Here is a 27,368-nt window from a genome sequence, read left to right on the forward strand (position 1 = left end):
TCTCCAGCAGAAAATAATCTGTTTTAATACAAGTAAGTGAAAATGAAAAGCAACAGATTTCTCTCTGTCCATCTTGTGTAATGCATGAGCAAGCTTGTCTCACCCTGCTATCAACACTCCACTGTCAGTAGTGCAACACTAGATACATCTAAAAGCAGTTGTCAGGATGTGTCAAAAGGTCTGTGATTTAAAACATGTGAAGTACTGCAATTAAGATCAGAAACATTGCACAATACATGTAGGTAAATGTTTGTCAATAATGCTTATTTTAGCAGCACTGATAGAAAACTTGATCATTTGCACTGTTGAGACTTTTTCTGGATCACAAGAAACTAACCTAAAACAAATTAGTTGTGCCAAAACAATACCATGTTTCTAATAAATGAAAAGTACATCTTTAAATGTGCTATCAAAGCTGGATATTACAGTTACAGTAGAATCAGGAGAGAGCACCTTATAGTTACATGACCATCAAGACTCGTACCTAATTAGGGCAGAAGGCAAAGAGGCAATCAGCAATACTTTTATGTACTCTGAGATATTCCATGCAATGCATGTCTTCATTATGAAGTTACCAGTACATTTATTGCTCAGCCGTAAAGAATTCAGTTTCTTGCTTGATTATGGCAGTCACAGTTTCTGCTGAATGACCTCTTCTATTTCTTCAAACACGGCTGGGTCCTCAGTTGTAGGACTTATCTGAATGAAAATACAATAACAGTAAAAATGAGAGTGATTGCATTGTTTTAAAATGTGAAGTTCCTGTTTAATCCAGTTCATTCTACCATTATCTGAATAATTCTATCATTAACATTTTACTGCCCTGGGAATGTTCCCATAACTGCTGTATGCCTATTTTCTCAATGTCAAATATGTTGGACACTTGAGAAGCAAAGGGTTAACCAATTTTGGATTGGGTAATCCCAGAATTTGACAGTAGCATACATTCTACAGCCTAACAAAGCATCAAAAACCTGTGCCGGGGGTGGCACATATGTTGCCCATTTTACCCTGCTCATTTCACTGCTTGCTTACTTATAATTAAGGATTGAAGTTTTCAGGTTTTATTTTTGATCACATGACTTACCTTTAAACTTATTTGGAGCCCATTCTGTTTTCTAATTAAACTCATGAAAAATACTGTTCTGGACTGCAGATAAATCAGTTGTTTTGTGGAACCAAGAACTTCATTTTACATCCACAGATCTCTACTTAGGGTTCAGATCCCTTTCAATGAGTCAAGCATGGTTTATAGACATTCAAATGACCAACTCAGAATGGTCTTTGTATATATAGAAACTAGTACTATATACGCACACACACAGAAATGCACCATACTGGTCCTTTAGAAGATTACACTGTAGACTTCTTCTGTTTTAAGTTCACATACATGTTACCTAACTGAACACAAACTACAGCAAAATACAAAACGTTGGCCCAGCGGATCTTGCCCAGAGCCCCAGATTACCTTGTAAGGCTTGCCATTCACAAGTGCGGAGAGTGTGGAGCGAGGTATCTTTCCAGAACGAGTCTTTGGCAACCGCTTCACGAAAACGGCCTTCCTGAAGGCTGCCACTGGACCAATACTCTCTCTGACGAGAGCGACTATCTCAGCCACAAGGGCGTCTTCTGCCTTGTTCACACCTGCAGTAGCAGAAGTACAGTCACAGCCGTGTTTAACAGCAACCAGACACGCTGCACACAGCGTGCACTGCAAGGGTAAAAGCCTGACCGGAGAGCACTCGGTTGCAGAATTGCAATCATGTATAATGCATGTCACTTTGTCCCCAAAAATGTGATCCATACAAAAACCTGCAGTTCTGCAGCACTCAAGAAACATACTATTATGTTTAATGCAAATGTATTTCATTTTTTTTTTTTTTTTTGAGATTACAGATATATATACATACACCACAGCAGCATGTTTTGAAATTGCACATGTATTTAGGGACCACAGATAAAGAGCTTCATGATGCTCGCTGCGTGACTTCACATTAAACTCTCTAAACTCCATCTGGACAGGTTACCTTATCATAGCCCTTGAACTCATCTGGAGTTTAACACTTAAGAACAGCCACCATATATATATATATATATATATATAATATATATATATATATAGTATATATATATATATAAAATATATATATATATATATATATAACACATATAACATCTAATAAGCTACACCATATAACACATATAACATCTAAAAAGCTATGAATGACAGAGTCATTCAGCTCATCAATGTTAGTCTGTCTTTTAGTAGCCGATTGATCCTGAAACTTAATCTAAATCCCTTCTTAAAGTATCCCAAAGATTCAGCCGCAAAAAAACGTGGCTTGGTAACCCATTTGATACACACTAAAAAAAAACCTACCCCCCAGTCTTATCAATCAATATCCTACCCCCCAGTCTTCACGCAATTACCAACTGTGTCCTCTAGCACAGCTCCGAGACCAGGACTAGTCCACATTTGTTGCCTTTTTGGATTTTTTGTTTTCAATCAAGTCTCCACCAAATAATTTAACCTATGTTTGTTCTTCACTGGACTCTTCAAACCAAAAAAAATATCTGATGTAATGCAGGGAGCAATTGAAAACAGGATTCTAAGTGTGGTGTCACCAAAGCATCACACAACCTCATTATAACCTCCCTGGATTTGTACCCTTTTGACTACTGTACATAGCTAAACAGTGTTACTAGATCTAAGAATAGACTTGCAAAGGCAGAGAAAATTACTTAAACTGTCTGGAAGAACTGATTTGTTTGTATAATAATCCTTCTACATCTATAGCACCTCTGTGGCGGTACGGCTTCATAAAATAACGTTCTACCCACTTTTATCCAAGTCACAGAGATGGAAAATGAAACTAATAAAACTCTTACCATTTTTTAAAACGCACAAGGCTAGAGGAATGTGACCTTTCAAGGTGTCTTCCAGTCCAACAACAGCACAGTCTGCCACAGCTGAGTGGTGCAGAATGGACTGGAACATAGAAATATAAATCTCCATGAGGAAACTTCACTCAAAACACATTTTATTCTGTTCACTTTACTATTTTCATGTTCTTTCACTGTCCCCCACAAGTTTTCGAACTTGATTTAAGGTAATTGTTCCAGCTGTTTAAAGACTCACCCCTGTGATTGCTGCACCCTAGCTGTCTAACCATTGAAACACTTGTTGCTACAAGTGCCTTTGAAGAAACATGTAGTTCTGCTTACAGACTCACCTCCTCCAGTGCTCCAGTGGAAATCCTGTGGCCAGCAACATTGATTACATCATCAACACGAGACATGACGTACAAGTAATTCTCCTCATCCATGTAGCCTGCATCCATGGTGTCATAGTAACCCTGGAAACGAGAGGGATTGTGCTTAATGTGCGTCTATTTGGACCATTACTGTCAAAGAGGTCCTTATAATATTACAAAATCTAAAATTAAGAAATCTTCATATGAATGTGTACCACTAGGCAGTGCTATTCACCATGGTGTTTAAGCAACACAGGCAACTCTTTGCTACAGAGTAATTGGAGGAGAGGCAAATAATGAAATAAAAACCTAGAAGTCGATATTCAGTCCACTAGGAGTTTGAAATAGCAGGAGCACAGAGCTGAATCTATTTGTGTTCTTCAACCCAAGAGCCTTGAGGGGTGTATTATTTCTCCTTAGCCTTTGGTGTCTATGGCAAATCAGAAATAATTGTACCAGTCATAGTGGTAGAAAGAACTTTCTACAAGTGTCTAAACAATCACCGTAATGAAAATGTAGAATTAGGCTGAATGTATGTGAGGGGAATTAAAACAGGTTAAAACAAAGTCCTAATTCTATTTAATCCCAACGTTGCTTTTATTCCAAACAGAGAGAAATGGGTTAAAACTAATAAGGTCTGCAACAACAATGATGTGTTTTGGAATAATCTACACAGGATAACCAAACCTGAGCTGAAAGGCCACAGTCATTCCAGTGGGTTCCTCGTGCTACACTTTTGGTGGTAATCGTACACACATACTCCACAATGCTTTCAACAAGACAAGCCTCACACGCGCATGATAATGTTATGTGTATGAGAAGGCAGTTTTAAAACTTGAAATACAAGACTTTCATTAAATTTAACATCAGCAGCAACAGAGAGAGTGGAAACAGGAATACTATTTTAAGACCTCAGGATTGAAACGCTTACAGGAAACGTGGTGAAATAGAGTTTATTGAAGATGTCATCGTTTTCCCAGAGAGTGGTTACTGCACCAGGAGGCAGTGGCAACCTTAAAATGAGAAAGAAAAGAAAACCCAAAAGAACAATTTCTGTAAGCAATGAGATAACCTTTCTAGTTATTAACATACATCAAACCCCAGGAATGATAAACAACAGTATTTCAGAATTGCATGTTATTTTATTGCAATCCAATTGGTTTTCCTTCCAGATTGGTATGTGACTTGTGCTCGCTGTACCTCTGGTTCTATCGGGGGCTGTGCAGCAATACTAATCTGTCAAGGGGGTTCTATTATTTAATTACTTGTAAAAAAAAACAAAAACAAAACACATACAACAACAACATCATCATCATCTCTGGTCCTGCTGACCCTAGGCCTACATTGAGAGAAAAAATTAAACATCAACCTAGATGCTTTGCTACATCAAATCAGATTATGAAAAAGACCAGCGGTATAATGTATACTAAATAACAAGGGGTAACACTTGCATGACTGTATAGAAGACTGAACTGGATGTGTATCTGCATGCACTGCAGTGTTTTCACATCAATATGTCTGGATGGGTGAATGGTGGGGCTAGCCCAGTTGAAATTCATTATTCATCAGGGTACTTCTCATCAGATCACAGACGATCTGGGGCTGCACACCCCATCTCCCATTTCATTCTATCCCCAGCACAGACCCTCAAAATATTCCTTATTAAGGCAACCTGGTCATGAGAAACAGAAGAAATAAAATCTGTATATAATCCTAGTTAGACAGCAGAACTGTGCCAGCACACAGCAGCTCTTCATTTCCTAGACAGATCAAACAGATAACCTGGACATTAGACTACTCTTTAGTAGATGAAGGGTGCTTTTCAGTAGATTAGGGGTAATATCCTCTCTATTTAATGAATATTAACATAATATTTCATTAATATTGGTGAGTCACTATGTATTTATACATTCAACATCAAGACTACTCTCAAGATTAGTAGAAGTAAAAACAAATCAAATATACAGCCGTTGGTACAGGGCTTCATTAATTTGTGCTGAAGAACGACCTTTGATAACTCTTGGAGAAGTTGTTCTCTAGATATATTTGAAAATGTACATGTGAATACAGTAAAAGTTATAAAAAGCATGCAGTTCATGACGAAACAGATGTGACGGTGACATAGAGGTTTACAGCAACATTTTTAAATGTTTACGGTTTATAATAGATTTTCTAAATGTATTCGTTCTGTGTTTCCTGTAAAACTTTATCAGCATTAAAAAAAAAAAAAAGCTTGCATACTGGATGCTTTGGCAGCTAGTAATTTGGCCCCAATTATAAGTCTTCACTCACTAATGAGCATTGCAACAAAAGTATATAATTTCACATCATCTAACCAATTTCTGGGATAGAAATACTGCCTGTAGACGTGTACAAGTGTTGATGTAATCATTGAAAAGGTCAGCCTTCCTTACTTTACCACAATGTTTCCCAGAGTCTTCGACTTCACTTTCTGCATGCTGTAGTCCAGGACCATGACTGTGAAACAGCACACAACGGGTAAAGTCAGTTGTCTGTGTAACAGTACACTCAATGGTAAATTGATGGAACTTGCAAATTAGCTTTCCTGTTCATCTTTTAACTCTAAAATTAGCTGGGTGCATCTTAAAATGTCTGTCAGCTTCTAATCAGAATCCTGCAACAGAAGCTTAACTGACAGTGGTAAAATTGAGCCTGCTAAAATCGGTATTAAGTTCACACATGCAAGAAAAGCACCACTTTCAAGTTTTTAAAAATGTCCATTTAAAAAGCACTTAAACAGTACAGCTGTACTACACATGCTTAGAAACACATTTTATCAAAAAACTATCCAGGCGACAGTAGAAAACATTTATTAACTATTCACAACTTATTGTAGCCCACTGTCTGGCTTACAGTCACAAGTTTGCCTAATGAATGCCTTGATATGTAACAGCACTGAACACAGGCAGTCTCTAAATGGGTTTACCATTGTATCCCGGTACAGGTTTGCCAGCCTGTCCAGGAGGTGGGGTCAGAGAATTTCCAAGGCCGATGCAAGAGGCTGTTATTGGGGATCCACTTTCTAATAAAACATGGAAATAAAACCATCACATAAAATACAACATGTTCATTTAAACTCGTGTTGTCTCTCAAATTATTAGAATACCATGGCAACATAGTGACAATTGTATGCTTAATAAAACTGCACATTTTTTAAATACTAGTAGGTAATACTAAAATGTAAAACCCACAAGAAACAAAGTCAACTAAACATTATCTAGTCCCTCCTTCAGTGTACTGGTTCTTAAACTTTTACATTGCCTCAAGACTGCTTCCCATGTAACCGCATGGACCTCTCAGAACTACATTTCCCATCATCCTCCTGCTCACTGGTAAATCCACCTCAGTTACATGTGAGCAGGAGAATGATGGGAAATGTAATTCTGAGAGGTCCATGCAGGTACATGAGAAGCCATCTTCAGGCAAGGAATGCAATTTAAAAGTAAAAAAAAGTGGTCAATGTTTTTAAAAAAAAAAAATAATAATTTGAAACACACATCTTATGTAAACAGTTGTAGCAACACATAGGAACATGTAACACAATAAAAGGTCCTTATGTACCCTTTAAATACATCTGTACTGAAATATAATGAAATGGTGCAAAACCAGTTAAGAAGAATTCAGCTGGGAGTTTTAACTGAAATGTACTCTGAAAGTAGTATGTTAAAACGATTATTATAAATCGCTTGGAAAGGAGTATGGCGATGACAGCTGGAGGAATAGTGCCACCTACCTTTCAACCCTCATTGACAACTTCTGACATCCTTAGACAGCATCTCTCATGATGACGCCCATAATTACACCTACTATTGATTAAATGAGGTGACTGCTTACAGCTTTATACTGCAAAAGTTCTATTAGTATGCTACATCATCGGTCTTAAACTCATGTTCCGGAGTGGTATTTTTGGGCTTGATATTGAATACCAAACTATTTCTAATGAATATTTTAGGTTATCAGACATGCACTTTAGGACACCATGTCAGCCAACGCAGTGAACCCCCCAGGCAAAGCAAACAAAAACATTTTCCATAAAGCAAAGGGAAACGCAGAATCCCACAGGGCGTTATGCCTGTAGCATTTTACAGGCAATCCCATTCCAAGCGCTGTTCATTTCTTTGAGACCTGTATCACAAAAGGGAGTGCACACCAGTTAAGACATATGTAATTGTTTCATTGCCACCCCTTTAAAACTGCATGGAAGAATTGTCTTTAAAAACTTGCTGTGGCCCTCTACAGAGAATACATAGAGAACAGATAGTATAATTAAGATGAGGCATTCTCTCAGCAGTCTTTTAGATCAAGTTATATCTATTCATGCTGCAGTCTTTGTTCTATGCACAGCTTCACCTAAATGCGAGATAGCTTCTAGTCTCAGCTGACCTAAAATGAGTAACAGAAATCAATGCAGAGCTCAGGTGTTTGTGTGATTCACATTAACATACTACTGTATGTGCACAATCAGCATTTATTTATTTCAGAAAACTGAAATCAGCAAATGTTATGATCTGCCAAAACCGTGCAATATATGAATCATGAAGGGAGCGATTGTGAGTGAAGAGACTAAAATCAGCCACTACCCTCAAGTGCAACACTCTACTTCTGTTCATTCAACTTAAAGAAGACACAAGACTTGCATCAACTTCCAATATCATACCCTTCAATGGTCAATCACGTAGTGTAGGCACCACATCTTTATATCATGGATCCTTTTAATTTAGCTTGTATGTTTTTGAACATCTGAACTGTTCTGTTCAGATCAAATAAAGTGCTCATCCCACATGCATTAGTATTCACCTAAGAAGGAGCATAATAATCTGCTATGAGTCTATTGGATTTTTGAACTCAGAAACAGCATTCCTTTCTGTATCAGCAGATTGGAGCAGTAAAAGCTTTAAAATTTAAACCCGGGGGACAATTCGTTGATTTCCTAAGCATTTGCTGTAAGGCAACATTAACCAGATATATTTTATTGTGGTGCTTTTCAAACTACCAAATACAGGTAAGTGACAAATACATACAAAAGTGTATTTTCTAAATTGCAGTTTGACAACAACAGAGAATGAATCTCCCATATTCTTAATCACAAAGAAAGCTTGTCTAAACCATTCAGAAAAAGAACATGCCTATCTAAATCCCTGGCTTGTCTTGGAGAATATCCATAGGCTGCCTGTACAGGAGTTCAAATTATCCACTTGACATAAATACAATGATTCTTAATTGTAAATCTACCTCCTGACCTGTGAGGGTGCTAAGCAACGAGAAGATAGTTTGTTGGACGAACTGGTCTGACAGGTCTTTCCCAGGGTTCAAGGGAAGTTAGCCAGCCAGGAAGGGGGAGGGACTCTGTTGACCTGGAAGTGAAACGACGTGGCAGCCGCAGATTGGAGAGGCGGTTGAGCTCGTTTACTAAGGGGTCATGTGCGACAGCATAAAAACACTACTGTCACAACTATAACCTGCATCACAAGCACTGCTGCACTCACCCAGGACTGGTGACCATGTGTGTCTCATTGTGGGATGGATACATGTTGGGTCTGCAAACCTGTTATTGTTTATTATTGTTATCTGTCACCAGACCTGGATACAAAACAAAATAATAAAGCACTACTTTCCAAACTGGATTAAACCTCTCTGTCTGTTTAATTACCACACTGCACCACCCCTGCATTTGCATCCACTCAGCCACTTTGTCACACCTCTCAATTAATGTGGGGCCCTTTGAGTACCAACAGTGTTTATGAATCTCTTTAGTGTATTACCAATTGTAAAAGTCTGCCATGTCCTCATATACATTGATCTAGGAGGGTTTACATTATTAAAATAGATCCTTGCACAGTATTTGCATCACAAAGGATTTCTGGCATATCAAGTCACATTGTGCTGCAACATCTAAGCCTACCAAACACCTACTTGATTACAGATAGTAGTGAGCCTTCTAGAATGGTACGATTATATAATTTGCAAGTAAAATATAGCATTACAATGTGTTCCACGGGTTCATGTTCTCTTGGCTCTTTGCTTTGAACCATTCATCATACCATGTCAGTCTATTCTTTGTTTACATGGAGTCACCATTGGTTTCTTAAAGATTCTATGTAGTTATTCCTTTACCTTGCAGACTGCTCTGATGAACATATAGCCCTCACAGAAGCAGGCATTATTTTCAAATGCATCATGCATCATATAGCTCACATGCATTATGTTTAACTTGTCAAGTTGTATATCAAACCTAGTAAGGTATTAAACCTGCAGTGAGAGATGAAGTCAGACACATCCAATCTGAGTCCAAGTCCAGATTCAAGTTTACTTTTTATTTTGATTAAATGTGCTGTATGAATAAGAACAGATTGTGGTGGAAGGCTTGAGTTATTCATCACTAAAGGTCCTGCATGTCTATCCAGGTTATGAGCAGAGCTGTAGACAGATGTATTCTGTTCTGTTCCACAATCTGGCTGAAGGCTCGGTCAAAGAACATTGTTTAATTAAAAGAAAATGCAAATGCAGGCATGTTCAATTCTCCTGCAGTGACATCAGCTTGCTCACTGCAAAGTTTTGGACACCACATCAAAAACTCCCTGTTATGAGACTGGAGGCTTATTAGTGAGCTGGAATCCATAATCCATGTGCTCCCTGGGTCTCTTGCCATATGTTTGCTACATAGGATGCACAAATCCAGATTCTGCACAAACCTTGTACAATGGTCACTGCTAGTAAATTATGACTGTCATTTAATATTATAACAACTGCAAAATGCATAATATGGTTGCAATAAAATAAATCTCTACCAAGAAGATATACTGTAGACATTTCATCCAACACTCCTTTGTGTATAAATAGATTTCCACTATATGCCTAGCAGCCATGCCATCCCAAGAAGGATTGCTGGTCTGTACTTTGGCACCCCTCTATACAAAAAAAAACAAACAAACAATCATGCTTTAAGATTGGATCCCATAAGGTTCTGGTATACAACATTCCTCTTAGAGCTTCAGGCTGTTTGCTACAGATGAGGGCAACGTTATACGCAGAATGAATCCTAATGAAAGGACTGGAAACACTCATAAGCAAAGTACAATAACGGGGATGCCACAATACAAAGCAAAATGAAAACATGCCTGAGTGATACTGCTGTCAGGTAAGCAGGCTTACAAGTTACGTATCAGCGTCGCCCACAGTGAACCATTTCATGGTGGTCCTCTCCACAGACAATTGAGAGGTTGGTGAAACACAATAAGCCTAGCAAACAAAAGTTTACATAATGTTGGTTCCATTTCAGTCATGTCCTTGTGTGTTTGTTTTCTTTTCTTTTCTAAAGGTCAAGAACTACCTGCAGTACGCACATGTGCTTTATTAGCTTATTAAAGTAGTAGTTTTATGCATGAGTGCAGGCAATCCAAATGCTGGGGTCCAGTGCTAGCAACAGTCAATAGCCAGGACACCACAATTAAAACGTGCTGTGCATGACCTAGTAATGCAGCAAGTATTCAATTAGCACTAATCTTCAACAGACAGAAATTAACAGTAGGTAGTCCAATACTGCCAACAGGGTGTATGAAACCTCCCAAAAATGCACCCCTTTGTTTGTTCATTGGCTTTAGGAAGTGTACCATAACGCTTCACCTCTAGGTCATGCTTTATTATTTTTTGAAGGACATGCATCTTGGCCAGTTTGTTCAGAAAACTCTAGCCATTATAAAGTACATCCAAGTGGCCACACATGTAATTGGGATATCACTCTTTGTTATACCCCTGATGTCGTTTTCACAAACTAGATGTTTTTGTTTTATATATTTTGTTCCAAATAAACATTTTATTAAAGTGTAATGATACCCAACAACTCCTTCTCGTCACACAGCCCGAGTGCAGCTAAACCACTATATTATAAAACCTTGGTTAGCACTCTTTAAAGTAATTTCAAAAAGAATTAAACATTTAAAAAAAAAAAAAAAGTGTATATATATATATATATATATATATAATAGATATATATATATTATATATATATATATGGGGGTATATATATATATATATATATATCGAAAGTAAAATAAGCTTTCATTTTTAAAGCTGCATTTATCACGTGGCACAGCTTTTCTGTGAAGACAGGCTAGTTGCTAAATAAATCTTCAGTAAAGCTTGCAAAGGATTTTTTTATTTTATAATAATAATAATAATAATAATAATAATAATAATAATAATAATAATAATAATAATTCCAACGTTCCACTAAATCAGCAAAATCTGAAAAACCATTGTACAGAGCTATGAACTGGAAAAACAGTGGTTGCCAGGCAACAAGGATGACATCAGCAACCTTCATATTTTTCCCCCCTCCACAGTTTCTCCTAAAATAGCTCAGGGATTATCAGCATCCTTCAATACTGTTTGACTAGTTCCTGCTAGCTTTTTTACTTTGTAATGTTAAATGATTATTGCAATTTAAAACAAAGGAAGGGTTATTACAAGGGTGCAACCAAATCTACAGTCATGTTACATATGCAATATCTGAATTAGCTCCTGTATAAAAATTTTTAAAAAAACAGACAGAATAAAGACTGCAGGATGGATGTGCCTCTTGAAGGGTGCTGTGGATTTAAAACGGAAAAGAAAGGGATTAAGAGGAAGCAAGCTGGTGAAATTGAAGTCACATAATAACAGAAGAGCCATCTGTCCATGTAAACTGGTGGCAAATGCCTGGCAGACAATGAATTAAAACAGGGCTGCTGCTACAGAATTGTGATCTATTGATGCAATTATAGGCTGGTTTCTGCAGTATTTCACACACATGTAGCTCACTGCAGGGAGAACAAACGTGTCTGTGAGCAGCTGACAGAACACACTTTTCCTCATTGTCTAAATAGTGTCAATTTTGATGGGGCAATTTGCTGGACCGAACAATTTTCCAGTGACAGGTATACAGTAGTAAGTGACCCCTACATTTCAGTAATGTATCTCCAGGATCACTCTCTTCCTGGAAGTCCAGAATATATACACTCACTGGAAATCAGATTTAGATTAAAAAGGCCTCTACACAATGGACACAATGCGACAAGCAAAACTGTGAAGCGATGCGACAAAAAGAATGTAACATATACTTTTGTTAAGTATCTTTCACACCATAGTCGTGAATTTGTCGTGCGACGGTTCTGGAATGAATCAATCGGAGAATAGCTTCAATGCGCGTGGTCCAGCTCCAGAATGACAGAGAAGAAAATACCCAGAGCTTTATGACAAAGGTCATCGTAATTATAAAGATACAGATTTGAAAGATAACATATACATTGATTTGAGGCTACCAGAATGTTTTTTTGGTGACCAACATGTGAATCTTCTAAAAAGACCATATATTCTGTGAAATGTCACACTATGCATGTAGACTAAAAGCAATACACCTAACACCACATCTATCTTCTATTTGTCTGTAATGCACGTACACGGGTGGAGAGTATTCAGGAGTAGAGAACGAGAGAAACAGGTGGTAAAACAATAATAATTAAAAGAATTGCTACGCATGCTAGTTCAGTACCTACATGGTACTTGTTATAATTATTATCTGTGTGTTTGTTTGTTTTGGCCCATGTGCCATTTGTTTTGTGTTTTGTTAAGTATTTTGTCTTGTTTAATAAATACGCGCATCAGTGTGTTTCACACCCCAGTCTGCCTTGCACGTAAACATGTCCCGAGCTGAATTCTGTTACAAACAACAAACCCGATAAGAACGTGCCTGGACGGGTAGCTGATCGGATTCAGTCTCCGCACTCCATATTCAGGGGTGATCAGTAAAGGTAAATCACCACTGAAGTAGATAACATTAATGACAACCATTAAAATGTAAAGATGCAGAGCTAAGAAAAAAATGACTTCTTTACAGTAGTACCCCCAACAGAGGGATGAAATATCTCAACTAAATATAATGTGTTCAAACAAAAACAAAATACCCAGGAGCATCATCAAGGGGAATGTCGTACCTAAACCGCCTAGTTTGTAAAAAATGAAGCAAAATGTGTATAGAGAAATGGTTAATATTGGAATATTCAACATTAGTGACGCATAAGATTTTTTTTGAAAAAAGAGAAACAGTGCATGATGTCCAGACAGATTACCTGAAGTCAACTGGTGGAGAGGAAATGCCCTTTACAACTAAAATAGAGAAGGCCAACCACATAGCCAAGATAATTTATCTCCTACCTGACCAATTTAATATGAATAATATAAAGCAGTCATTATCCATGTTTTGCATACCAGTCTGCCACCAGTGGTCCAGGACAGGAACCTTGAATGTTTTCTTCGCCCAGCTCAAAGTGTCTGCATCACAGCGTTCACCAGCAACAAAGAGTGTCCGCATCCTACAGGGAAAACATCGATTGTCAGCCTGTTAGCGAGTACCAGAACCTGCTTGTAGCAGCCAGTCACCCACTGCTTACATTCACACACCTACTCACATTACTGCTTTTTTTTTTTTTTTGTAAAGAGTTCATTGTTTTATTCTAGCATTTGTGATATTACATTTTCAAATGTAAACAACCTTCTACAAAAACACTGGAAATGTAAAGACTAGTTTGTATTTCTGCAACTAATGAGACTGTTAATACCAGTTTGATTTCAAAAGATAAAAGATATTTACCTACACTGTTTGATCAAATTGAAAACAGCTGGCCTCATCTAAACATCTCTGGATATTATCATTAAACATGGTGAACTTATCACGCTTATCAGTAAAGACAATGCAAAAACAAGATTACAGCACACAACAAGCATTCAGTAGGCACTAGTACTGCAACAACTATTCAAATTCATTGATTAAAATCCAAATGTTGCCATCATCGATGAATATTTTTATCACCTGCTGTATTCCATTCTGTCCTTTGCAAAAATGAAATCGGGTGGATGGGACAATTATAAAATATCTAAATTACGTAAAAAAAAAAAAAAAAGAATGTAAAAAGCACTTTGGTTAAGTGGATGTTGCTTTATCATTATTATTATTTGTTTAGAGATGCCTTTATCCAAAGCGACTTACAGATACTAGGGTGTGTGAACTATACATCAGCTGCTGTCACTTACAACAACCCAAAAAGACAGAGCACAAGGAGGTTAAGTGACTTGCTCAGGGTCACATGGTGAGCAAGCTGGGATTTGAACCGGGACCATCTGGTTACCAGCCCTTGCTTGTGCAAGTAAGCATGTACTGTAACTTGGATTGGGCCAAGGCAAAAATTTTGAATTTTGAAGTGATGAATTATGGGACAGTTAAAGGAGAGTCAGAAACTAATGCACCAAGCATGTTAAATCCACAAAGGCCACAAAAGAACCAGAGAACGGTCTGTTTCAATACTCTGTGTCTGTTAATCATAGACAAGCAGCATACTAACCAAGCATGTGGCTCTTAGTTTGTACCACAGATACACTGCAGAGCAGGATTTAAAAGTAGTGCAATACTTAACTATTAATATTGGTATGAAGTTTACAAACATGCTGTAAATAAAGATACACTTGTGACTTCTCCCTTCAAAACCAGTAACATACAGAAAAGTAAAAACTGTAGTAAAGGCCAACGAAACATGGGAAAACAGCATACTACCCACTGTATAGCAAAATTGTATATTAAGGAAATGGTTAGGTCAAAAACCTCAAGTAACAAAAGACCCAAAACACAACAGTTTGTATTTTCTACTTCAGGCAGTGAACTAGCAGGCAAATTGCCCACTCCATAACAAATGTAGTGGAAAATGATGTTGACATGTACCTGTGTTAACATTAATTGGCTATGGTCAACACAGACATATGGCAAGTGTTCAAAGACAACCAAAATGTCAAGTTAGCTATACACTGTAACAATATAAACATACTCTACCAATGTCAGATACAGTCTCTGTTTTCTAACTCCAATATAAGCACTTGTACGCTGCCAGTCAACGTTTATATGCAAGCTGACAATTATCATCTTAATGGGAATTAGCACACGTAACTGACTCATGGTGTCGTACACATGGTGCACAACAAAGACCTCAGCCATTCATTAATAAAAATCATTCAACCTGTTGGTCTGAGAGAAAAAAAAAACAAGGGAAAAATGTAAAAGATGTTGAGAGTGATGGGATGTCGTAAACATGGTAGATATTTACCGGGGATAAAACTAGAGAAATGGCTTTCTGTTGAACAAACTACCCTGAACGCATCGTAATCTGATAAAGGACAACAGGTACAAGCCTTATTTAAATTCATCATCTCGCTTCCAACACTCCCTGCTATTTATCTTCCTGTTTTTCAATTTTAGCATACATACACTACAATGTTTTAGTTTTGTTATATTACCAGACGCAAGCAATATAGCCAACCACAAACTGAACTCAAGTTTGTTGTTTCCACTGTTGTCTGAAAAGCACAGGCTTGACAAGCCAAGTGACCATGATGAACCTAGCACAAGGATTACATGCAAGAAAAGTGAAGCGGAGTAAAGCTTGCGAGAACTGACAGGATAAAAAAACAAGAAATAAGATAACAAAAAGCAAAATATCAACAAACAAAAAATAAACCACACAGGAAAATTGCCAACAGCAAAGAGATACTTTCAGAGGAGCTTTTCTGAGGGAAAGAGGACACCATGCTCAATTTACAGCAGTTCCACCTGGTCAGGCAACCACGTTTTGTAATTCTGATAGGCTGATCCTGAAATGTATCTGTTAACAGAAAGCATTATCCCTTAGTACTATACACTCTTAACCTACAGTGCCATTAATGCATGTACTAGAGCTTGCAGTAGTTCTATCAAGCTGCATGTATGCTTTGGTGGAAGGAAATAGCTTGAAGGGTGTCATCTTCACAGTTAAAATGAGAGCTGCATTGTATAAAGTGGTGCTTTTGTTTCCCAGTGTTTTGGGCAAGTTCAAACAGACCTAGTGTCCTTCCTGTTTACAGAAAGAAAGTGAAGTTGCTTATTGGTATGCTGTTTTACAGGAACTTTCTTCACAAGGGAGGAAGGCAGAGGCATTCAGCTTGGACTTCCACAGGGGCAGGAATTGCTCAAGTTTTAGATAGTCAACAGCAAACAAAGATAAAACAGCCACGGGCAGTCACACTTTGCCGTTTCTCAACAGTGGAGAAATCGAGAAATTCCATTCACACTGCAATGCAACACCATTTTACATTTGTATCATGTTTCTAGACAATATTATAAATAGATAAGTTTCATAGCTGTGTGGTGAAGGTTGCCCCACCCTGTATTTTACCTCGTTAGGGGATGCTGTCTCCCCAAGGCTGCCTGGGGGTCATGCTGGCGGATTGCTCGGATTGCTGTTGGAGCGGTGAACATGGCTGCCACGCCGTGCTCCGATATCAAACGGAAAAATGCTCCAGCATCTGGTGTCCCCACGGGCTTGCCCTGCAGAGGGAGTTCAGTTAAAGACGAGGCACTGAAGATACAGAATATGTAAATGCCTCATGCAGCTTGTGCATTTTTAACTTGCCTGGCAGCACAGAAAAAAAAGACCAAAAAAACAACATTACCTTTGGGCAATTAAAGGCCGGAGTACCAATTACTAAAATATAAATGTCGCGTAAAAAAAAAATCCCCACTCAAAAAAATACTTCATTTATTCCCTGTTGTTTTACTCAATTGTATAATGCATCTACAGGCACCCAAATACAACATGTACTGTCACACAACAGAACTTCCTATTTGAAATGCCAAAACCCTTGTTTAGGAAGCTGGGAAGGGAGAGGGGCTGCTGCTGCCAAACCCTTGTTGATCTGGTTTAGAAGCTTCGAGCATTCAACGGTGTATCAGTGAAGTAAAGTTGCAATACCACCGCTGTTCTGGTTTAGTGCTCATGTTGCTCAGAGCTGTGGGGCGAGATGATCCCTCTTGGGGTAAGCGTGTAATATCCGGCAATGGTTAAGTGAGCACAAGCTTCTAAACCTGAAGCAGGGGTCACCAGACAGCAGGTGTGCTTGATCATGCAGCTGCCTGCTATGGTCCCATCTCTTCCTATGATGCAGATGTAAGTCACAGGTAATGGCTGCAGGTCTTTTTATGAGAGGTGACCAAATGAGAGTAATAACTAAAAAAAATAAATAAATAATTAAATAACTTTGAATATACTTTAGCAAGTATTTGCCAAGCTGGTTATAATAAATATTATATATATATAATATATATATATATATATATATATATATATATATATATAGTTTTAATGGATGGCATAACAGCACTAGTAGTATCACTAGAATGATACTACAATTGCTTCTGAATGTTTAAAAGGAAAAAAAAAATGGTTTACAATAGCTCTCTTTAAAGTAAGCATGAATTGCCTGTTCTTGATCTCTCAACAGATTATATGATTGCTTTGCCTCGTTCAGCTGAATACCTCATCTAAAATTATAAAAACTAGGAATGCATTACACTAAGAAAATGTAAACATTTGCTTTTTTATACAAAGAATGACATTTTATTCTGCTCTTCTGCACTTTATACAATTAAATCTCACTGCCTCATTCTTTGCTGGTTTACATCTCCACACAATAGTTTCACATGATTTGATTGCTCGTCTACAATTCACTAGTAACAATGTAGAAAAGATTCATTCAGCTTCACCTTTTAGAGCAGACTCAAACAAAGTGTTTGGATTCACTATAATGATTAACAGCAGCATGAGATTTGCCACTGTGTTATCTAATAATATTCCACCTGGAATGACGGAATTCTTTATAGTCCTGGATGTTTTTGTGGACATATCCACTGAAAGCTAGAAGACCATTCCCAGTTGTCTGATATCAGTCGCTGAAAATAAGCAATACCCAGGACAGGAAGATAGACAGGATGTGAGGTGTTCAAAGGAACGAACAGACATTTTTAAGACCTATTTTTATGATGTGTGTTTTGCGTTGTTCATGGGATGCATGCTTTGTTATGCAAATGTTAAAGGATACTGTGCTCCTGCTCCAATCAGCATGAGTCGCTGGAGATTAACCCAACTGAAGGGATGTTCATTCACTACAGGGCCATTCCTGGAATTGCAACATTTGTTACACCAAGTGATCCACCAGTATTCTGTGTATAAGAACCCATCACGTGAACCGTTAGTGACTCCAGTGTAATAAATCTCAAACCTTATTCTGAATAGGATTTAGCAGACTCAAAACAAGGGATATTTGGAGATCTCAAATACAGAATTTGGGGATTTACCACACATAACATCAAACATTTCTCTAGATTAGTGTTGGCCACTTTATCAATACAAGATTGATAATACACACGCTGAATATCCCTGAGTTGTCTGCAACAGTGTATTGGTATTTGACATACCATTGTTTTCAGTGGAGTGACCTACTGTACCTCATACAGAATGGTAGTGTTGCCATGAAGCAAAGGAGCGTAGCAGATATAGGAGTGCCCGACTACCCAGCCCAGGTCAGAAGCTGCCCACCAGACCTGGAAAATAAATACAAAAATGTAACTAAATAAAACACAAGCAAGCACTATTTCAGAGGATTGAAGACACTACTGTATATAGAAACTATAAATAGACCAGAACCATTACCTCTCCAGGACTGAGACCATACACATTTGACATAGTCCAATTCAACATCACTGCATATCCGCCAGTATCTCGAACAACACCCTGCAAAGAAAAAGATGGATAACAAGTCACCTGTTGAGAAGGGATCTAATAAACAGACTCAGTTAATTAATTATCTAGGATGAAAACACACACAAAAAAACAGGTGTGTGTGTCTTAGTGTCTGTCACTTGGGAGCTCAAAATGGAGCACATGTTTATATTAGTTATTCATACAGATATATATAGATGAGTCAACATGGTTAAAAGCAATATCATGTAGCACTTAACACAGCACATGCACCACATTAATAACACAAAATAGAATTAAAAACAAGTGCATACATTGAATGTGTTCCATTTAAGACAGATACGAAATTATTGAATTTCCTTAGACAGGGGGCAGAGTATTCAGAGTCTCATAAACTTCAACCTTTTAGAAAATACTGTACTTCCAAATAATTAATTTAATAAAAAAGACCCCAAACTAGTTTTATTGATTTACTAGTAATTTACAGGCTACAGAAATCCCTGAATACAGCCAAGAAATAGATGATGTAGCCAAACAGCTTATAAAGATTTGATCCAACAGAGAACCTGCAGCTGTTGAGGTCTGAATGTAATGTACATATTCAGCACAGTACCTCCAATTAACATTGATGGGTAGTTATCTGTTTTCCAGTAGTTCAACATTGATTTATGTGGTGGTGTTTTTTTTTTTTTTTTTTTTTTTTTTGCATACTTAAAATTAATGTTTATTATACCTGTGTATCTTACACCATTAAGTTTCAAATTCACGCAAAAGGGGATATTAGCAGTGCAAGAAAAATACTATTTGATAAAAAGCCTCCTAAATATAACAGCAGCACAACAATAATTATAATTATTATTAATAATGGTTATAATTATTTCTAAAAGACATGCTTCCAAACTGAACCTGTCCAGTAATATTTTGTTAAATGTGTTTTGCAATACCATCACTGAGTGCTTCTTCTGGCACCGAACATGGCAGGAGAAATGTCATTTGAAATCTAGAAGTGTGAGACAGGGTCATGAGGATTAGCAGAGATTTATATCTAATATAAAAACAATAATAATAATAATAACAATAATCTATTTATTATATAGTACCTTTCATAGTGGACCACCATCACAAATCGCTTTACAAGACACAAGACTAGGGTGTGTGAACTATGCATCAGCTGCAGTCACTTAAAACATCTCACCCGAAAGACGGAGCACAAGGAGATTAAGTGGCTTGCTCAGGGACACACAATGAGCTAGGATTTGAACCAGGGACCTCCTGGTTCCAAGCCCGTTTCTTTAAACGCTGGACCACACATGCTCATATGGGATGCGCTGATCATCAACTTCAAGTGATCTGCAAAACGTATTTCATCGAACTAACAGCATTATGCAATTACACTGTGCACGAATTGAAGCTACAACTGTCTTAAAGACAATTAACTTGGTAAACCACAGCATATTGGCGCTTAAGCCATGTCATGTGAAGCAGTTTCAAAGGCAGGTCCCTTTAAATGGAATTACTCTTTCTTTTAATCCCATGTTTTTAAATTGTCTGTCTTATACAACCGAGTTGATTAACCTGCATGTGACCCTTTTTAAATGCACATTATTACATATACAAGCTCAGCATCACATCTGAACACAATCCAAGGTTACCGCGGCTGACATAGACATGCTGCAGCGTGTTGCATTCAGGGTCCTGCTTCCCCCAGACTCCTGATTGTGTTCTATTCCACAAGTAGATGTGCACCTACTACAAGTCTGATACCACATTTTTTACCCAGTTTGGAACAGGATGTCTTTTCTCTTGAAATAGGCATCAATCAGAACAAGACTAAATTGTCCCGATAAGGATGTTCTACATATTTAAACAGCAGAGAGCTTAAATGAGGGGAAAAGGGGCATTGTGGTTTCAGTCCAGTTGTTATGAACAATAATCATAAAGACAATGAACATTTGATTTTTTTTTTTTGGCGCTTTGGGTATTAAGGTTACGATTCCTTCTATCTGTGTGGCTTTAGAAAGGACAGAAAGGAGGCAGCTATGGATCTTTAATAATGAAACCGAGATGTGCAGAGTTTTAACTGAACCATGGCACATGAATTTCACAGAACTGCATGGCAACACATTTAGCGTTAGACCTGAGTGAGAAATATGTAGGAAGAGGTAAGTACTCTTATTTGCCACAGTTTAACCTATGCCTGGACCTAGGAAGGACTACAGCAGGACTATCTAAATATTTAAAAAAATAAAGTGAGATTTTACATGACGCAAAAAAATTAAAATCACACTGCCAATCAGTAAACTACACGTCTAGAAAAATCTGTAGGCTTCCGTGCAGATGTCCTGTCCTGTTCCAGGGGTCCTGCTAATTGGAATGCCTTGCCACTTTCAAAGGGTTTAGCCAACAAACTGGAAAAGTGTGACTTTGTGAACAAAAGGAAAGCATCCCCTGTGTCTCAACAATGCGTATTCCTCCTTGTAGGACACAAAGACACAGTGTGTTCAAATGTACTCAGAAATTGAAATACTTTTTACAGGTTGGAACTTATTGCAATTAGGTTGGACCTATTATACAAATCGGGTACTGTATTTTCCTATAATTTGACTTTTAGAATAAGAACATAATAATAATAATAATAATAATAATAATAATAATAATAATAATAATAATAATAATAATAATAATAGAGAAATTACCACACATTTTGGTTTAGCATAATAAGAACAGCAACAAAAAAAAAATCTTGTTTTAAGTTTCCAAAATTTCATTAAAATCACATATATTGAATACCTAACAATCACAGAATTTCAACAAACAACGTGAAAAAATGCCAGTGGCTGAACAGGGACTCAAACCCTCAATCTCCTGCTCCCTTTCCCATTCCACGGACCGTTAAACCACAGTGCACTTTAATAATGCTTAACCAATGCGAATGGCTTCTACATGACATACCTTGGGCAGCCCTGTAGTTCCTGAGGTATACAGAATATAAAGAGGATGATCTGAGGACACAGGGACACAGCCATGGGGGCAAGCTGCTGCCATCTCCTCATCCCAGTACAGGCACTGGCCGGCAGTCATGGAAACAGACTCCTGCATTCAAATCAAGTAGAAATCAATAAAAATCAGCATGTGTTCTTATTCTCACTTTATTCATTCGTGGAACACTGGAAGCCAATAGGACACCACACCCACGGTTACCATGCGTGCAGTACAGGCACACACAGATTGTTGTTTAATTAGTTAAATAAACAGGTCTTTTTAAATAATATCTGTATTGTGTTTCCTGTTGGAACAGTCTTGGATTTGCTTAAAGAAATAAAAAAAAATTATATTAACCCCCATGGAAGCAGTGCAATGACAGAACTCCTATATAAATAACATTTTTGAAGAGTCCAGATAGTTCTAATACTAATAATTGTGTGTTTGTATTCCAGTCCCTCAGTTGCAGTTCAAGCACTCTGTTAGAATTAAACAGGGTACTTCAGGAAAGTTCAAGAACAACAACTGGCCTCTTTTGGGGGGGGGGGTAATAACGATTTCCATAGTGACCTAAACACTAGCACTCTGTCTGTAGTTCTCGTGTTGCCAATAGTGTTTAAGAAAATTATGTTTACATTTACCAGTTTTTACATATATCAAGAGAACTGGTTTATCTCTACTTTAGTAGCTCTGGCAGGGTCAGTGTATGTATGTTACCAACATACGTTTTAGTATATTGTGCAGGAAATATACAGTACAACCTCGCTATAACGAACCTATTGGGGTCCAGATTATAATTATGAATAAAAGTAGAATTACCTGTACCTGTTCGTCTCATGAACGCAGCATTCTGCCTTTGCTTTATCCAATTTGTTAAATAAAAACGCAGTACAAAAAGCAAAAATTCTGAATTGATGCTGAACTTGTATCCAAAAATCAATCTGGCATAAATCATTTCAAAATGCACCAAATCTTAATCCAAAATGAAACATTCCCAAACTGACTTTTTATTCCAAATCAACATAAAAAGTTTAAATTTTAATATGTCAACTTAAGTGCAATTAATAGTTGACATAGTGAAATTGAGAGATCAATAACCACCATCTGGCAGTCACGAACATAGGATGAAATACTAAACAGAAACTATATTTATCCCTTTTATTCTCAACAATTTGCAACTGTTTATAGCAAACATGATTCCAAGAACCTATATACCCTTACTTGTCATTTTAGTGTCATTCACATGCACTGACAAGGTGGTGAGCAAGTAAATATTGATAACGGTCGGTGTTATTTTTAATTAGCACTCTGATGGCTGGAATTTTATTTCTAAATCGAAAATAAACTAAGGATTCGCACAGGTAACCCAGCAGGAAACGGGTCTCTCCAAAATGGGAAAACGAGAGGATGGCAAAACACATCACAAAAACTCTTTCAGGCAAGATAAACCAGTTTATAATTGAAAAAGAATGCATGTACTGTGCAACAGTGTAAAGGTTAAACTATGATACTGGATCTTTAAGACTCACCATGTTAGGCCGGTTATAGATAAGGACTTTCTGAGGTTTGTGCTTGCAGAGCTCCATTGCTTTCTCTAGCAGAGGGATGTACTCCACTCTTCTACCAGGCTCAATGCCAAAGGATGCGCTCACCATTATTTTGGGCTACAGTTAAAAAATGAAAGAAAAAAAAAACAGTTTAAAATTGAGAGTAATCCAGATACATGTAGTGACCAATTTCAATGTACCAAAAATGCATTAAATGTGGAGGGGCCAATAAATACAGATAATGTTTTCAGAAAAACTAATGACATTTTAATGACCATTCCATATGAAAAAAACACAGGGTCATCAGGTCATTTCCTTCAGAAAAGTTGGTGTTCACATTAATAGCATTGAGATACTGACGCATAATATTTTCATAACAAGGTCATAAGGTGTAGGACAGAAACAGGATTTTACCTTGGCATGCTCAATTCTGATTGACAGCTCCTTTGATGCAAAGCCGCCAAATATCAGGCTGTGTGTGGCTCCTATCCTTGCGCAGGCCAGCATTGTGAACGTGGCCTGGGGAATCATGGGCATATAGATAACAACACGGTCTCCTTTCTGCACACCATGCTTCACCAGAACACCTGCTAACTGGGAGACCTGTATGATATATAAGAAGGTAGATTAGACAACAGGTGAGGGTCACCCAAAATCAAATATGCAAACTGATGGTTCCATGCCCCTGTACTGTAATTTTGCAATTTAACATCATGGTCCCATGTCTGTACAGTAATTTGCATTTTCCACAGTTCATCGTAGTTACCATGTTTTTCTTCATCATGCTTCTACACAGCTGTACTACTACCTTTTGCAATTTTCCTAATAGGGGACTTCAGAGAGACAACACAGCAATATATTTTCAGTTTGAGTATGCGTTCCCTCAAAAGCTGCCTTAAAAGCATTTAATACCAAGTATTGTGCATGACATCTGCGTTTCACCATGTGATTATTTTTTGTTGCACTAAAAGTTACAGAAGATGGCTCTCTGTTAGCAATGAAGTAGAACAGGAGTGATAGAGGGATTTTCTTTTCATAGAGTTATTAAAACCTGTTTGGTATGCACTGGCTCCAGCTAAATCATTCACTTCCCTAACCTGCTCCAGTGTCTGGCTGTATGTGATGGCCTGTTTAGTTCCTGTAATTGGACTGTCGTAGATGATGGCAATCTGGTCCCCTCGTCCATTTTCAACGTGCCGGTCTATTGCGTTGTAGCAGATGTTCAGTTTCCCATCAACAAACCTTTTCCAAAGAAAAAAGATGCCCCACGTTAATCTCATTAAATAACACAACTTAAAAATAACAGAGCCATATTCCCAAAACACTTATCACCCAGTTTTGTTTTTTTCCTAAAAAGAAAGCAACATATTGATTTTTAGAAGCTTCCTATAGATAACCCTGGAATTTAGTTTGGAAGCTCCTATTCGCAACTTTGTTAGTTCTGTAACATTTTCACTTCACATAAAATGACTTTCAGTGGTCGACAAATTTTGCGAGTTCTTTTTGGTCTGCATAAAGAAACTCTTGCGATCACTGGACAGAATCTCTGATATCTAAGAGTAAGTGAAAAACCAAACTAGTAATACCATATTTAGGGTGGCCATATGGCCTTATGTTCACTGGAACAGCTTGGGACTGTTCAGGGTTTGTTTTTTTTTTTTTAAATCTTCTGTCGCAATGCATTTTGGTACTTTGTACCTGTCTCAGCTACCTTCAATGTGTATCTTAGAGAAGCAGGACTACACTTACCAGAATGCACTGCAATGCAAGTTTAACTTTCCCAGAAACATGGAGCCATATCTAGAATGACTGTAAAGGATTTTCCCTTTACCGTTTCAGCTTCTGGGTAGTCTGGATATGTTGCTACAGGCACCAGGCTTACATAAAAGCTGTAGTTTGTGACATAATATATATATATAGTGCACATAATGGTTTTTTTTTGTATCAGTTGTCTAAAATCTGTTGTCCTTTAATAACAATTGAACTGAAATGATGTTCAGAATATATTTGAGTTTTTAACCCACTAAAGCCATTGTAGCTCATTTAGAACCATAAAAATGCCTGCTCCAAATGGACTACCCTGTGATTTGACAGAAGGGTTCTGGTTTTAACCCATTAAAGCCTGGGTAGCTCATTTGGAGGGGTAACAATAAATGCTCCAAATAGGCTACCCTATATTTTTAATTGAGGTAGCCTATCTGGAGTGGTGGCACATATCAGATATAACTGAAAAACTGTGCCTCCCTTTCAGGTGAGCTATGTCAGGAGGCTCAGTTTTTCAGCTGTGTGATAATTTGTGCTAAGGAGGCTCAATCCGAGGGGAGGCTCACATTTTCATAACACCTGTTGCTTGTAAAATGATACACAAGCTTGGTATATAGTGTAATCCGACAGCCTGTCGTTCTGTAGGGTATAAGGTTTGTTTATTTTAGTTTCTGTTCAGCAGTTCGACGGTTTTTAACAATAATATTTTGTGAAGCACTAGACTTGTAATATAATTGCTACAAATAAATAATTACAACAGACTCGGTAAATACAACTGTGATGTGTTAGCAGGTGATAATTCACCCAATAAGCGACTCCCCTTTTGTTTTTAGGTAAAACTAGCTGCATGGCGGTACCGCTTTGTGTGTGCTGTAAAGAGATAGCTATATATAGTTAACTAATGGCAAGGTTTGAACGTTTGTTGGTTTGATTTGTTATTACGATTTTTGTTCTCTTCTTTTGTATTTATTAATAAGTCATTTGCACTACTTGTTTGTACATGTTTTCAATATTAGTACTATCCTGTACAGTACACACTGCTGTATTTCTTGAAGCTGTCGACTGTGTGTAGTAATGAGTTGATTTTACATACAATGTGCTATCCTACTTGGCTTGACCCTCTTGCTTTGACTGCCTACGTCCCAAATAAACACTGCATGACTTTGTATTCTGGTCTGTGTGCCTTTTCTTCTCTGGTTACATCTTAATTATGTACCACTACCCTATAAAACGAACCTGCCACAAATTTTGAATTATAAGGATCTTAATTGGATGTGTTAATTACTCGAATTCGGAGTCAGGGCACCGATTTTGTCCAGTGCCATTTACTGGCGCTTTCACTTGCCTCGGTCGCCGAGTGAGTGAGGAAACCCCCTCATATTCGACACATAAAAACTAAACAATGTATACTCTTGCAAAACGACACTATAAAAAAAAACAACTGAGCGATACATAAACCTTTATAGTACAGCCTCTCATTTTATAATTGGGTTGTTTTTTATTAAATTATCAGCAAATGCATAGAAGATAGGTTTCGTAATAAACAGCTTACCATTTAGAAAAGGGGGGGTTGGAGTTATCCAGTGTTTTACTCCATTGCTCGAACCAAGTAATACTCTGCGCTGCTTCACTCCAAAACTTTTCTGGATCCTGAATTGAAGAGCTGAATGCTTGGTTGTATAGTTCACTGCCAACTACAGTAGTCGAATAACGCCGTGTAGATAAATACACGCTTGGCGAAAAACTGTCACAAGACCTTGTTACAAAGTTGCAGGCTAAAAAAGCTGATACGTTCCGTGAACCGATTAAATTGCAACTCTGTGTGCTTTGAATCTCTCCCGACAAGACACGGGAGTTGTAAAGTTTTCTGGTATTTATTAAATGCACACACCTATCCGATGATGTAATTGAACGAATTCTGAATGCATTATTAATAATTTTGTTTAGAAAAATACGCATGATCCCCATCACGCAGTTGCTAGTTTATAAAAGTGTAAAACAGACGGGCGTGTATTAACGCTGCAAGTAAATCCAGGTCTGCACTCGGCCCGTTTTTAAGTAAGAGACTCTTACATTTCACAGTTCAAGAGCGAAGATTCCAAGCCAGGTTTTCTGTATCTCACTGTTTGGTTTCATTTGAACATAAGTCCTTAAAAACAATCTTGGCAGCACGTTTGTTTGAATTACACGCAGGCGTGCACAATGGT

At 37.6% G+C, this 27,368-nt stretch overlaps 1 protein-coding gene across 1 annotated transcript; it reads right to left on the minus strand.

Moving 5' to 3' along the window:
- On the minus strand, nucleotides 1-27,233 carry LOC121320030 (acyl-CoA synthetase short-chain family member 3, mitochondrial-like). The gene is made up of 16 exons (XM_041258147.1): nucleotides 26,714-27,233; nucleotides 24,495-24,639; nucleotides 23,812-24,000; nucleotides 23,380-23,514; nucleotides 21,821-21,961; nucleotides 18,821-18,901; nucleotides 18,616-18,711; nucleotides 16,508-16,659; nucleotides 13,521-13,624; nucleotides 6,202-6,297; nucleotides 5,669-5,732; nucleotides 4,186-4,267; nucleotides 3,234-3,356; nucleotides 2,890-2,989; nucleotides 1,469-1,644; nucleotides 1-699 (listed from the first exon to the last, which is right to left on the minus strand). The coding sequence occupies exons 1-16, from the start codon at nucleotides 27,127-27,129 to the stop codon at nucleotides 631-633; spliced, it is 2,169 nt and encodes a 722-aa protein (XP_041114081.1). The 5' UTR covers nucleotides 27,130-27,233; the 3' UTR covers nucleotides 1-630.
- Nucleotides 27,234-27,368: the final 135 nt, after the last annotated feature.

Source organism: Polyodon spathula, chromosome 8 (genome assembly GCF_017654505.1).
Source record: "Polyodon spathula isolate WHYD16114869_AA chromosome 8, ASM1765450v1, whole genome shotgun sequence".
Taxonomy (NCBI): Eukaryota; Metazoa; Chordata; class Actinopteri; order Acipenseriformes; family Polyodontidae; genus Polyodon; species Polyodon spathula.